The 14,041-nt window shown below is 44.6% G+C and overlaps 1 protein-coding gene across 1 annotated transcript in view; it reads left to right on the forward strand.

The window, feature by feature from the left end:
- Positions 1–14,041, forward strand: part of LOC147683289 (uncharacterized) — a 1,765,034-nt gene that overhangs the window by 1,095,613 nt on the left and 655,380 nt on the right. Inside the window, exon 13 of the mRNA XM_086942513.1 lies at positions 10,007–10,096. Within this exon, the coding sequence (XP_086798639.1) occupies positions 10,007–10,096 (90 nt within the window). The remainder of the gene's footprint in view (positions 1–10,006; positions 10,097–14,041) is intronic.

Here is a 14,041-nt window from a genome sequence, read left to right on the forward strand (position 1 = left end):
CAAGCGCACTACAACCCCCAGCAGCACCAGGGGCGACGCGCTCGTGACGCGTGAGGAGCGCCAGGCGGCGCTGAAAGGGAGACGCCGCCGGGAGCCTCGCGGAGCAGCAGACTCAAAGAGAGAAGGCATACCGGCAGAGCGGACCAGCAGAGCCATCGGGCAGAGTAGCCGTGAGGTGAACGGCAGGACCGGCAGGACACGCTAAGTGCAAGCGCACTACAACCCCCAGCAGCACCAGGGGCGACGCGCTCGTGACGCGTGAGGAGCGCCAGGCGGCGCTGAAAGGGAGACGCCGCCGGGAGCCTCGCGGAGCAGCAGACTCAAAGAGAGAAGGCATACCGGCAGAGCGGACCAGCAGAGCCATCGGGCAGAGTAGCCGTGAGGTGAACGGCAGGACCGGCAGGACACGCTAAGTGCAAGCGCACTACAACCCCCAGCAGCACCAGGGGCGACGCGCTCGTGACGCGTGAGGAGCGCCAGGCGGCGCTGAAAGGGAGACGCCCCCTACTCGCCTCGCGAGTCGCGCGCGGGAGAAGCCCGGGACAAGGGCGGGACAGTCTTAGACAGTCCCAGACTGGCCGGGACTGGACTGGACAAACCCCCCTAACATCTGCAACCCAAGCAAGTAAGGAAATCATCTTTCTACTAATGTCTCAGTGCTGTGTCATCTAGGAAGGCTTACTGTGTGCTTCTAAAGTAAATTCATTGATATACGCGCCCCATCAAAAGCAGCTGGTGACTATTCCTAAAGCCTATTCAACATCCTGCATATAGAATTTCACAGATACATAGCAAGCCTGGTGAGCAGGTGTGGAAGTGTTATATTTGTCTCTATATCGAGTAAATCAACAATATAGTCTTATCATGTCTAAAAAAATCACCAAAAAACAGTCAACTGTCAATTCTAAGCCCATAGAAAACTATATGCTTCAAGTCGTAGCTAAAATAAATAACGACAGAAGACAATCATTAGGATTAAGTCAATCGCCTAATCTACAGCTACTAAGCCCAACCCAAAGTCCTCAACATTCAGGCTCTTTAGCACCTGATGAGTCCATTAACCTAATAGACATTACGGTTCACCCTACTTCAAATTTGGAAGATCAGAACAGCCTTATCCTGGATGATGTAGCTAATATAGTGCCATCAGATCAAGAAATAAATATTGACCCTGAACATGAGATACTGGCGCATAACATTGACGAACTGTCATCTCCTGAGCAGGAAACTCGACCTTTGAGAAAGAATAGGAAAACTCAACATAGGCGGTCGGGGTTACGCTCAGGAAATAGGAGGAAAAAAGCTACTCCAATAGGAAAAAATAAGGCACAAATCTTAGATGATGGTGATAATAATGTTCTTGACAAAAGTTATCACGATAAAAGCTATAATGAGGACGATTTGCTTCAGAAAATAGCAGACATTATTGACTCTAAAATTAAAACCATCATTAAGCCTTTAATCGCCAAAATTGACAAACTGAACGCGGAAGTAAAAAAAATGAGTGGTCTTCAAGCTAAAGCTGTGGAAGGGGCTGAGATGGTTAACACCTTAGTGACGCAGATGGCGAAACCAATCGAATCTAAGGCAAGGAGTTCCACAGAAAAAGAGAACAGTTCCATGCTCCCTGGAAGCCCAGCCAGGCATGAAACTCATTCTACTAACCGACCCTTGAATATTGCTGTGGTACCAGGACCAACAGATAATGTGCCAATAATTCGTCAGGAAATAGATCCCCTTCAATTTATTGAAGAAGCCTCCCCAGTTGTTCTGGTCCTGGCCAATGTTCCCCCGCCATCAGATGTACAATCCGAAACGCCGGCATCTTTGACTAGTAAGGCACTCTACTGGTTAACAAACAACGTGCAAATGGCACCAGGAGGGAAACACCAACTGGCATCTGAAATTAAATCTACTAAGAGGGTTGCGTGGATTGGAAATCGTCCGAAAAGATTCAAGGGAGACTGCGTTATAGTGACCTTTTTCCATCCAGGTGTTTTGCCCAATCTTTTAAACCATATCTACCCCCCCCAAAGAAGAGCAGGATCTGTTGTTCCTCTCACTTTAAAATTCTTCTATGGAGAGCAACAGAACGTGACTTTTCCGAGGACTCCTGGTCCTCTGTGGAACACCGTGAGAAATAACAGAGGCTCAAGGGCTCCCCTTAATGAATGGGGCATGGTTCTAGGCAATAGATATGAAGCCTTATCAGGGCTCAATGATTGTGATTGACTGGGCAATAGATCTGAAAACCTTCCAATTTCTGCCGGCACTCATGCTGACAGGGAAATGGTCACTCGGCCAAATACTGGAGTAACTGATGCTTTGATTAATGTAACTAACATACAGGATGAGTTTGGTAATATGATTAATGCTCACCAGTGTATTGAATGTTCCAAACATATTGCTAATAATGATATAAATGAGCTAAATGAAAATCTATTCCCTGAATTGGCTGCTATAGATGATAACATAAGCGAATATGATCTTACCCAACAACAGTGTGTAGGTCAAACCGATAGTATTAAATCCACCAGTGACAATATTAACACACAATGTACTTTAATGTCCTGGAATGTTGCAGGGTTAAAAAATAAGATTATCTCACAGGATCTGCTAACTTTCCTGGATTTAAAGGATATAATCCTTCTACAGGAGACTTGGCCGCTAGAACCAGACCCTATTCAGGGATATTTACATTATTTCATTCCAGCTACCCCGAGCTTAAGGGGAAGGGCAAAAGGTGGTTTGGTAACATGGATCAAGCAGAATAATGATTACTCAGTGTTACAAATAGATACCAATAGTTCCGATATATTATTGGTCAAATTACAGCAACCATTAAATAGGGACCTCTTTATTTTTAACATCTATTCAAGGGGACTACCGGGTGGTAAACCCACTAAGGCGGTCGAACTGTTGGACACTCTACTAAAACAACACTGTTTGAATGCCGATATTATTATCGGTGGTGATTTTAATTGTTGTTTCGAACCACTTGATAATCAGGATATAGACCTCACTATCGAAGAGGATTTTATATGGGAAATCCCACAGCTTTCCTTGTTACCCATTAAAAGATGGTCTGAGGCTGCATTACAGTTAAAAGTACTATGTGTCGAGTATGGGTTGCGGGCCACCAACGGAAGAACATTATCAGATAAGCAGGGCGCCCCTACTTTCTCAAACGGAATCACACATAGTCGTATTGATTATGTATTGATTAATAAAGAGAATTGGAGAAATGTTCTTGACATGAGGATTAAGTCAAGGGTGGAAAGTGACCACGACCCATTGATTTTAACTTTTAAATTGTTTGATCTGATGACAAATGAGGAAGAAAGGGAAAATGTTCAGATAAACCTCTCTAACGATCAAAGACACATCAGATGGGCAATTTGTGCAGCCAACGAGGAAAGTATGATAACTATAAGGGATTTAACAACCCTGGCCATTCAAGAAGTACAGGGTATAAATGATAAAAATACCCCGATAGCTGAAATTAGCAGGATCCATGTGGATTTGTTTAATAAGTTAAAATCGTTTTTTGTAAAGAAAGCTAAGAAGAAGCCATGTAGACCAATAAGAAAGGAGGATCAGTGGTATGGAAAGACCTGTAGGACTGCCTATAGGTTCTTGTCAGATGCGGTAAAAACTAGAGACAAAACTAAAATAAGGGAGGCCCGAGCTATGTATAAAAAAGTGCAATCTAGTGCAAAAAGGGATTGGGAGGAAGGCTACTGGAGGGACCTCCTCGAAGCCAGCAAGGAAAGATCCATGACACCCTTCTGGAATATTGTCAAATGGGGAAGGGGGGCAAATAGAGGAGAACCCATGAATCATGTGCTACCAGAAGCCTGGGTTTCCCATTTTGCTACTCAGTTTGCTGCTGAGGATGAAGGTGATGAGGAGTGTCTAGCCTTAGAAGATACTATAATGAGCCCTTTACTCTTCTCCAAAGATGATGTCCTAAAAACCCTGAGCAGCATACCTAAAGGCAGAGCTCCGGGCCTAGATTTTGTCCCTGCAGACTTGTTTATGCACGACAAGGACCTATGGGCCACCTATATCCAGCTTTTAGTCAATGCCATTGCAAAGGGCTCGCCCATTCCCGAGACCTGGAAAGGAGCCGAGATTATCCCCATCTTTAAAAAGGGGGCATGCTCGGATCCAGGCAATTATAGGCCTATTAGCCTAATTGCATGTATACAAAAAGTTGTGGCAAGGTTATTATTACAGCGAATACATGGGTGGATAGATGACCACGACATATTATCACCCCTGCAGGCTGGTTTCCGCAGTCATACCAGTACCATTGACCAAGTTTTTAGATTTGTTTTATTGTACTGGCGCACAGTTATATTAGGGGGCGGGATGCTTTTTGCGGCTTTTGTTGATTTAAAATCAGCTTTTGATTTAGTACCCCGCCACAAATTGTGGAATATCCTACACGATCAGGGTATCCCAAAAGAAATCCTGTCTCTACTGATTAGAATGCATGAAAACAACTTTGCACAAGTACGCTGGAATCAACAGGGAAGTGTCACTGAGAAGTTTCCCATTGAGAGGGGAGTTCGCCAAGGTTGCGTGCTCGCACCAACGCTCTTCTCGTTATACATCAACAGGGTGATCAGTTATTTTGAACATCAGCCCACGGATGCCCCAAGGTTGGCGGGAAAACTGATCCCCCTGTTGATGTTTGCGGACGATACCCTGCTGATATCGAAGACCCAGCAGGGACTTCAAAGGGCCATTGGGGTTTTTGAAGCATTTTGCACTGACCATGGCCTTGTAATTAATACCAGCAAAACTAAATTTATGGTTATGCACAAGCGGAAACACATCAGAGGTAGAGTTATTATGGATGGGGTGCAGCTTGAACAGACTCAGGTCTTTAAGTACCTTGGTATTAATCTATCTTATAATCTAGATTGGAAACAGCATACAAATGAACTAGATACAAAACATGCACAACTCGCAGGAGTTCTCACAAAGGAGCTTTTTTCATCTCATACCAAACCAATTAGACCTGTCCTAAAAATTTACAATGCTAAGGTTGGAGCAGCAGTCCTTTACGGAGCTGAACTCTGGGGGTCCAGTAATTTAACCAAGTTGACGGTAGCACAGAACAAATTTCTCCGCAACATTACTGGCTTACCAATGTCAACCCCACTGATACCTTTAAATTACGATTTGGGATTTTATAGTTTTAGGGACATGGCCAGGTATAGAATTGTGGCCTACTGGAGAAGGTTATGGGTAACCCCAGAACTCTCCCAGTATGCCCAAGGTTTCCTAGAGGTGAGAACCCTGGATATTGGCTGTAAGATAGTCTGGATGAAAGAGGTTAAACTATTATATAGGGCATTGGGCTTACCCCAATTGTGGGATGATCCCCTAAATAGTGTATTTCCACCAAAAAAGACACTTCGCGATCTTTATTGGAGCATGGTGGAGATTAAGTGCTTTAGGAATCATATGGATCGTACTTTTACATATGATTATTTGGAGCTCAAGCACTCACCGGCCCTCGAATCCTACTGGGATTGGATTACGGTCCCAGGGGATCGGAAGAGGTACCACCAGCTGAGGGTGGGGACACTTCCTTTAAATGCCCTAATAGTGAAATGGAATAAGGTACAAACAGCAAGGTGCCCCTTCTGTCCGGACCATAATGAAAACATTGGTCATGTGTTGTTTGCCTGCCCTGAATACAGAATGCCTAGACGTTCATGGCTTAAACCAATTTGCATCCAGTTAGGTTTAAAAACGTCAAACGAGGCTGTCAGGATTTTAAGAACAGATACCTCCCAGCCTGTTGTTATAGCTATGGCAAAATTTCTCCACTGGATGTGGATAATTCGGGCACGCAAAATGTGTCTGGAATAAACCTAGGATTGTTATTGCTTGTCGTACTGCTTGTGATTAATTGAACTTCTGACCAGTATATTTTTGTGATAAACTATGCAAGCCTTATAAGCAATTGTTACTTTTTTACTTACCCTTTCGGTTGGCACCAATGAACTTAGCTTTCTAAATTTTATCGTTTTTGGTATTTTAATGGATATTTTAAGATTATGTAATGATGTAAATAGGAAATTTTAAGACTGTGTAAAAATGTAAATAGGATGAGATAGGAAGATGCTTTTAACCTTTGTCTATTTATTGTATCAACTCATTGTGGATCCTGTATAATTGGGGGGAGGGGGTGGGACAGAAACAACAAATTTTTCTTTTTGTAAAACGTCTTTTATGATTGAAATATATCGAATAAAGACTAATTAAAGTGAAGTGTCTGAGAGTCTGTGAGAGAGTGTCTGTGAGAGTATGTGATAGTGTCTGTGATAGTGTTTGTGGGAGTCTGTGATAGAGTGTCTCTGAGAGTATGTGAGAGTGTCTGTGAGAGAGTGTGTGAGAGTCTGTGAGTGTTTGAGAGAGTGTCTGTGAGAGAGAGATATACTGTGAGAGAGTGTCTGAGAGTGTCTGTGAGAGTCTGTGAGAGAGTGTTTGTGAGAGTGTCTGTGAAAGAGTCTGTGAGAATCTGTGAGAGAGAGTCTGTGAGAGAGTGTCTGTGAGTCTGTGAGAGAGTGTCTGTGAGAGTCTGTGAGAGAGTGTTTGTGAGTGTCTGTGAGAGTGTCTGTGAGAGAGTCTGTGGGAGAGTGTCTGTGAGAGAGTCTCTGTGAGAGAGCCTCTGTGAGAGTGTCTGTGAGAGAGTGTCAGTGAGAGAGTCTGTGAGAGTGCCTATGAGACTGTCTGAGAATCTGTGAGAGAGTGTCTGTGAGAGTCTGTGAGAGAGTGTCTGTAAGAGTCTGTGAGAGAGTGTGAGAGTCTGTGATAGAGTGTGTGTGAGAGTCTGTGATAGAGTTTCTCTGAGAGTGTGAGAGTGTCTGTGAGAGTGTCTGAGAGTCTGCGAGAGAGTGTCTGTGAGAGTGTCTGTGAGAGAGTGCCTGGAAGAGTGTTTTTGGGAGTGTCTGTGAGAGTCTGTGAGAGAGTGTATGTGAGAGTCTGAGAGAGTGTCTGTGAGAGTCTGTGAGAGTGTCTGTGGGAGGGTGTCTGTGAGAGTCTGTGAGAGAGTGTCTGATGCCTGGAGAATTCAAAGGTAAGATATCTGCAGTTAGACATTGTCTCTACCAGATAAGGTGTTACTGAAGGTAAGTAACTTGTTCTTTAATGTACATTGGAATAAGAAAAAGTGCTTTTGTGTTCATGTCTAAATTAGACCAATAGTGCCACCATGTGATGGACTGTCATGAGTACTTATGCTGACAATTAAAACCACTGGTTCAAATTAAGCACTGATTTTGTGGCACCATTGCCACTGAGCATGGCAGTGATGCGTGGGGACTCTCACTAGCAGGAATTTCCTTCCACCAGGACTGTCTGCCTGTCACAGTCAGGTTATGGTAAAGCCCTAATTTGCATGTAGATGTTGTCTGGTTTCACCCCATGACACTGTCATAAATAAATGTTCATACTCCCTTACATTGTTGGCCATGGGTGGACATAAACTGCTCAAGATAAGATCAGTACTTTGTCTTATCGAAGGCGTTATCCATTCTTCCTCAGGGACGGGAGGTGGGGGGGGGGAGCACTAGACAGACATTTATCCCTGTGGGACAGTGGACCATTCGTCAGAAATGTAGAAGCAAACAAGAAACATTCGGGGCTCTCCTTTTTCTACATTCACTCTGACGGATGAGGTTCCATTTTTTAAATCACTCTAAGTCGGCCATTAGTCCCCAGCAGGGAGAAATATATTCCACCTACGTGAACAGGACATCTTATGTAGTCCTAGTAAGTTTTATCTTGCAAATCTCCCTGTGGGATAACACATCTAAAGCTAGAATTGCAGCACACCGTGCACACTGCTCCCAGGTCAGGGGCTAGCTCAGAGTCCAAAGATCTTGTTGCTTGCTACTCAAATTAACAATGTCACATTAAATAAGGATTCACCCAACAACCCTGGCGGCCCAGCATATTTGATACATTAGTGATGACTAACTTGAGAATAATTGCCTCCCAATGAGAGACCTGGGGGGAGGTCAATTGGAGTCCTTTGACGCACAGGCGGGACTTCCTGCTGCCGCCCGCGGTAGCGCCAGGGCGGGCGGCGGCAAAGCACAAGATTTGGGCAGGCTGGCAGTGTTAGCACTGCTTGCACAGCAGTATTAGTGGCCTAGCCCCGGCGACCGGAACCGTCTGAATCACCTCGCCACCAGCCAGCGGCTGAGTAAACATCACGCCCTGTGCAGCCAGGCCTGCTGATGCGCCTCGTAATTATGCGGGCCGGCGTTTGTCTCAGGAGCCGTGAAGCTGTGACGGTGAGGCGGCCTGTAATTGTCGTTAAACAGCCAAAGCGAGTGAGTAGTGCCAGGATGAGTGAACTCTCACTTTGATTGTTGAGTTTTAATTCTCTTTTTTGCGCTAGCCGCAGAGCGCCGCGCGGGTAACAGTGGACTGGAGGTGCCCGTCAAACAAATGACTTTAAGCATGGCCGGCAGCAACGTCACATAAATCAGCAGAAAGGGAGCCTAGTGTAGTAACACTAGGTCCGTGACAGCCTGCTGGTGTGATAGCTGGTGCGCTATCTGCGGGGTTGGGCAGCAGACCTTATTTTCAGGTTTGGTTTCAATTAGTTGTTAAAACGTCACTCGTATTTGCACCGAAATTTAAAAAATGTCGCACATGGAAATTTTAAACCTTGGCAGCTATGTGGTGGTGACCTGTCCACCGCACCTATATCGCAGACAGACAATAGCTTCAATGAAAGGCATGGTGGCATCGCATCGGTTTAAAGTTCTATGTTTTGATAAAGATTCTCGGCTGTCGTGCAGTTCCCCCGGGGCACAAGCAGGAATTCACTTCTGTCATTACAGCTGATTGCAGCAAAAAGACAAAAGTGGATGCCTGCTTGTGCCCCGTGGGACTGACATAAAAAAACAAGCGTGCACGCTTTGCGCTGGCAGCAGGGGGGAGGGAGAGAGGAGGGGCCCTGCGTGATTCTCTTGCGGGAGCGAGCCAGGGGCACCATGGTTTGTAAGTTAATTACAAACATATGTTGCCAAAGCTCGCTCCCGCAAGGGAATCGCCGTACGTGCACGCATTGCCATTGAAGGCAATGGAAAGCGTGCACGTTTTAGCCTGAAGGAGGCAATCAGTGGCTACAGGTCTCTTTCCTATGCAGCGCATGCGAGACCTAAAAAGGTGCTCCGCTAATACACAAACCTGCTTTAGGCCTTGATGTGTAGGTATCTTTTTAGACAGTCTTGTGATGCATAATGTTTTGCCTCTGAGTCAAGGAGGGCAGAGAGACAATAATTTGTAGGATTTGCCTTGTCCCCAGTTTTATGAATGGGATTTATTAGGGATTATTATTTACTATGTCTCTACCAGATAATGCGTTACCGAAGGTAAGAATCATTAGTACCTTAAAAAGACAGCTAACACGTAAAACCAGAACCATATTAATGCATTTGTCTTAAAATCAGAGCTTTACTTACAAAGCTTTATGTAACATAATTGTCCATTGTTTTAGTTTTCAATGGGACTGTTTTAATTACAGTCCAAAAAAGTTTTTCCTGTTTTTCAGGAATGGAAGGCTGCCCGAGGTTGCATGTTACAATATTGTGCACAAAAAGTTCATTTTACCAAATTATCGTAGTCAGAATATCGACTACCACGATATTGTGAATGCAAGCACATAAAGGTAACCATCGTTTTACTATTTATACCCACATCTATGTAGCCTGAAGGTATACATATGGTGCCAACGTAAATGTATGTCGAGTACAAAAATCTGACTTTACCTATATACCTGACTTTTATGACAGCGAGGAATTTATTATTTTAAGTTTTGATATTTTTCTAGGATGATATTTAAATCATTCTGGTAGAATACTCTGTCCCCTGCGTTGAAAATAAATGCACCTGTAAATACAATTCTTTCTTTTAGTGTGGCTGGTATATGTACCTACCAAAAGACTTACAAGCAACTTTTGCTTTCTAGGAGTGTAAAGACGATCCATGCTGTGAAAGTAGTTGCACATTTAAACACAAGGCAAAGTGTTCCACAGGGGAATGCTGTAGGAACTGCCAGGTAACATTTATTTATTTTGAACACACCATGTCCAGAGCTAGAAAAGTTTGCTGGCGAAGCATTTTAATGGTGAATGTCATCTATTTTTCTGTTGTGCCTTTTCTCTATTTTCCTGTGATTGCCTTTTCTTCTAAATAGGTCTGCAATTTAGACCAACATTGGCTGGGGGATATACTATTCACAATGGAAAGTGTTATTAGAAAGTTCAGATTTCACCTCACACTGGGGTAAGTTGCAGAGGTTTGACCTTGGCGCATCTGTTTGTGGTCTATCATTGAACACTTGCAGCAACTAAATTATCTTACCTCTGAGAATAATACCATTGAATGTGCAGCCACTTACGGTGCCATGGCTAATGGGAAGAAAATGTACATGAACAGTGGTGTGTAGCACATAGTCTAAGTTTAGTATGTATAATCTATTGTGTTTAGTACTTATAAGCAGCTAAAGATCAGGGATTCCTCAGATGCTTTACCACTTGAGTTGAGGTAACCATCTTACTCTGTAAAGCCATTTAAAAAACATTTTTATTTTATCGTTACTGACCAGCACCGAGGTCTACGAGCAACATCTTAAACACACAATAAATACATGAATAATACAGACCATCATATAAAACCTCCATCATATAAAATTTAACAGTAAACTTGTAAAACCTAGAATAAAAAAATTGGCATAAAACATTGAAAGAATTCACTTTAAAATGGGTAAATTCATTTGGTGTTTTTTTTTCCACAAAAAACTTTATGAAGTATAGTGCCACAGCTAGTCCTGGAATGGCTACATAAGAGAGCAAATAAACATGAAAGCCCTACCATGACATTTTGTCTGAGAATTAGAAAATAAAACAATTCAACATACTGCATTATAACCCATCTGTGTGTCCCTCCCCCTCTCCCCCCTACAGTCCTCATTATGTCTTATTAGTGGTGTGTACGCTGTCGTGCATCATGACCGTATGTTCTGATCTCTACCTCTACAGAATCAGTCATCATTGACGGGGGCTCCAGAGTCAGACCACTGGAGTCTGCCCATCGCTGCCAAATTTTCTTGTGTTTCTGGGGGCATCCCCGGGCACGAAAGACTGATATTTCAAGACCCATGCAGAAGTCTACTCCTCTATTCCAGAAACCCAGTAGGGGTGGGGTATCTAGCTTCCACAGTCTGGCTATGTTCCTTTTGGCAATTGTGTGACCTAGAAATAAGAGGTGACAGTTATATTTGTTGCCCTGTATTCCGTCCGTGTTATGCAATATCGTCAGCTTGGGGGACCTGGGAAGATTTCACCCTAGAACCTCGGACAAACATGTGTTAATGCCTCCCCAGAACCTGTCCAGGACCGTAAAGGTCAATACTGTGTGTCAGATGGTGTCCACTGTAATACCACATCGAAGGAATAAGGGAGATGCCACAAAACCTGTCCTCCAGAGCCTGTATCTAATATAGTAAACCCTATATAGTAACGTGAATTGTATTTAGCGTAAGCGAGACAAAATTGCCTCCCCCCTTGGATTCTCCAGTGCCTCGGACCAATCGTCATTATTTGCCAGACTGTCCTAAGGGCCTCAAAGAGTTTGTATTATTTGTAATAAGTGATTGATAATTCTTTGAGATTTTGTGATCCCCTATATCGCCCATCAGAAGTTTACCTTCCTGCGGATTTAACTCAGGGAGAGATGTGAGGTGATTTATGTCAGGCATGATAGCATGCCGTAATTGGAGGTATTTATGAAACTGACCTCGGGCGTGGAAAAATCCGATTGTAGTTCCTGGGAGGATTTTAGGGTGTGGCCATGCATAACATCTCCCAAGGAGGAGATACCAATCCGATCCGTGAAGTAGTGTGGCTCACTGGTTAGAGGCGGCAGACCCGAGACCAGGGTTCGATTCCCGGCGCGGCAGGTTTCTGGGCCAGGGTCAGCGGACTCGATAATTCTCTCGCCTCGGTGCCCACTCTGATCAGCGATCACACTCGGCAACTCTGGGCATTAGCTTGCCTCATCTTCACTAACGGCCCCACCAGACCGCCGGGGATGCCTGGTCTCACCCTGGAGATACCCATTAAGGGACCATCTCTCAGGGAAGCCAGGAAGGGTTTCGCAGCGGTCGAAGCGCCTTGGGACCCTCCGGGTAAGTAGTGAGCCATATAAATGCCTATACATTTACATACATCCCAACTGCAAAATCCCTAGAGAGTGGCCAAATAGGGAAAAAGCCTTATGCCACAGTGCAGTCTCCCGTGTAAGGCAACCCAACCATCCCATCCTATGACGGGACTGACGACAAGTTGTGATCACAGCTCTGGGCATGTCGGATGCCCAGGAGAAGGATCCTGGGCATCCGACCCGCCGTACAGGTATGGGTATAAAGTATGGTCCCTCAGTAGCCAGCGCTCAACCAAGTATGCAGGGTCATCATTGGATCCGTACCACTACTCATTCAACACTGAAAGGTGGGCCCCCGCAGTATAGGACTGAATATCTGCTGCTGCAATGCCACTGCAATAGGTAGGTTGGAAATGGGCTCACAGGGGCACCATGGATAAACACCCCCCCCCTCAAACTGCCCCAGAACTGCGTTCATCCGTCTGAACCATGATGTGGGGACAGGATAAGGGTGATTTTGTAGTGGGTGTAGTAGGCGAGGAAGAGACACCATCTTAAAGATGGCCGAGCGCCCATAGAGAGAGAGTGGCAGGCCAAACCATGATTTTATTTCGGCCTTTACCCTCTCCATTAAGGATGCCACATTGCGCTCCCAGGGAATGATTTGATTGTTTGACAGGAATGCACCTAGGTAATGCAGACTTTTTGTGGCCGTGGACAGATCATCTGCCCATTAATTTGGTGTTTTTTTTGACAACTCCATTATATGCTGATGTGTATCCAAATTAATGATCTTTATAAGTGGTAATAAATATTTGGCTCTGGCTACATTTAGTATTGAACATAAATGTAAAACATGAAACATATCTTGAATGCCTGCAGAGCATAAATCACAGACATTGGCCAGGTCAAGTCAAAGCATCTTTATTTCTTCCCAACGGCCATAAAAGAACATGCTTAAAATACATCAGAATAATTTAGAAATAGAATCTTTGTTAAAATGTACAGTCCATACAGACACTTGAAGCCTGGTGGGGCTCTGTGGGGCTGTGTTTGCTATTGCTAGGTGGAGTCTTGTTGTGGGCTGCCCTCTCCATCAGAGTCGGACTGGTCGGAGGCATGCCCAGTGGTTATGGGCTGTGAGTTGGGGATCCATTGGTGGGAGCAGTCTCCGTCCGCCCGTTGGGGTGCGGGGGCTAGCCCTACCGTGACAGATACTGGGGGTTTGTTGGGTGGGGGTTGATTTGGTCATTGAATCGCACATTAGCTAGACGCCTGCTGCACTGTACACATGCGTCACCACAGCTTGGTATCCAAGAAGCAGAATGCAATGATGGACCCTTCTTAAGTACAGCACCTGAACGATTTTCTCCCCGTGGTGTTAGTTGACCCTTATATTAATTAGGGGGTTTGTGTGCACACTGGATGGCACCCATCATCACTGTGCCTAATCCCTAAGGGATTTAAATACAGAAAAACTACCGCAAAGGTGCACCACACAACAAAAAGTATCAGAAAGATCAGTGCAGATAAATTGTAAGCACAATAAAGAATTATTTTTCAAAGAGATGTTGTTGATCTTCTTTAAATCTTTATTTGCAGTGATCAGTGAAACATAAACAGCCGACGCGTTTCGTCCCAAGCTGGGACTTCTTCAGGGCTTTGGATTTAAAGTTCGTCGCTTATACGGGGGAGTGTGGGAGGATCTGGAGTGCGAGGGACGCCTTCCCGGAAAGTGTAGTCCTCTTCGAAAATTAAATTCAACCGAGCTGGACTGTAAGCCTGCTGGTGCGCAATAAATGCAGTGCTTGTAGGGAATACCGGGTGGTAAAACCGGTCT

Source organism: Lissotriton vulgaris, chromosome 11, assembly GCF_964263255.1.
Source record: "Lissotriton vulgaris chromosome 11, aLisVul1.2, whole genome shotgun sequence".
In the NCBI taxonomy this organism is placed as follows: Eukaryota; Metazoa; Chordata; class Amphibia; order Caudata; family Salamandridae; genus Lissotriton; species Lissotriton vulgaris.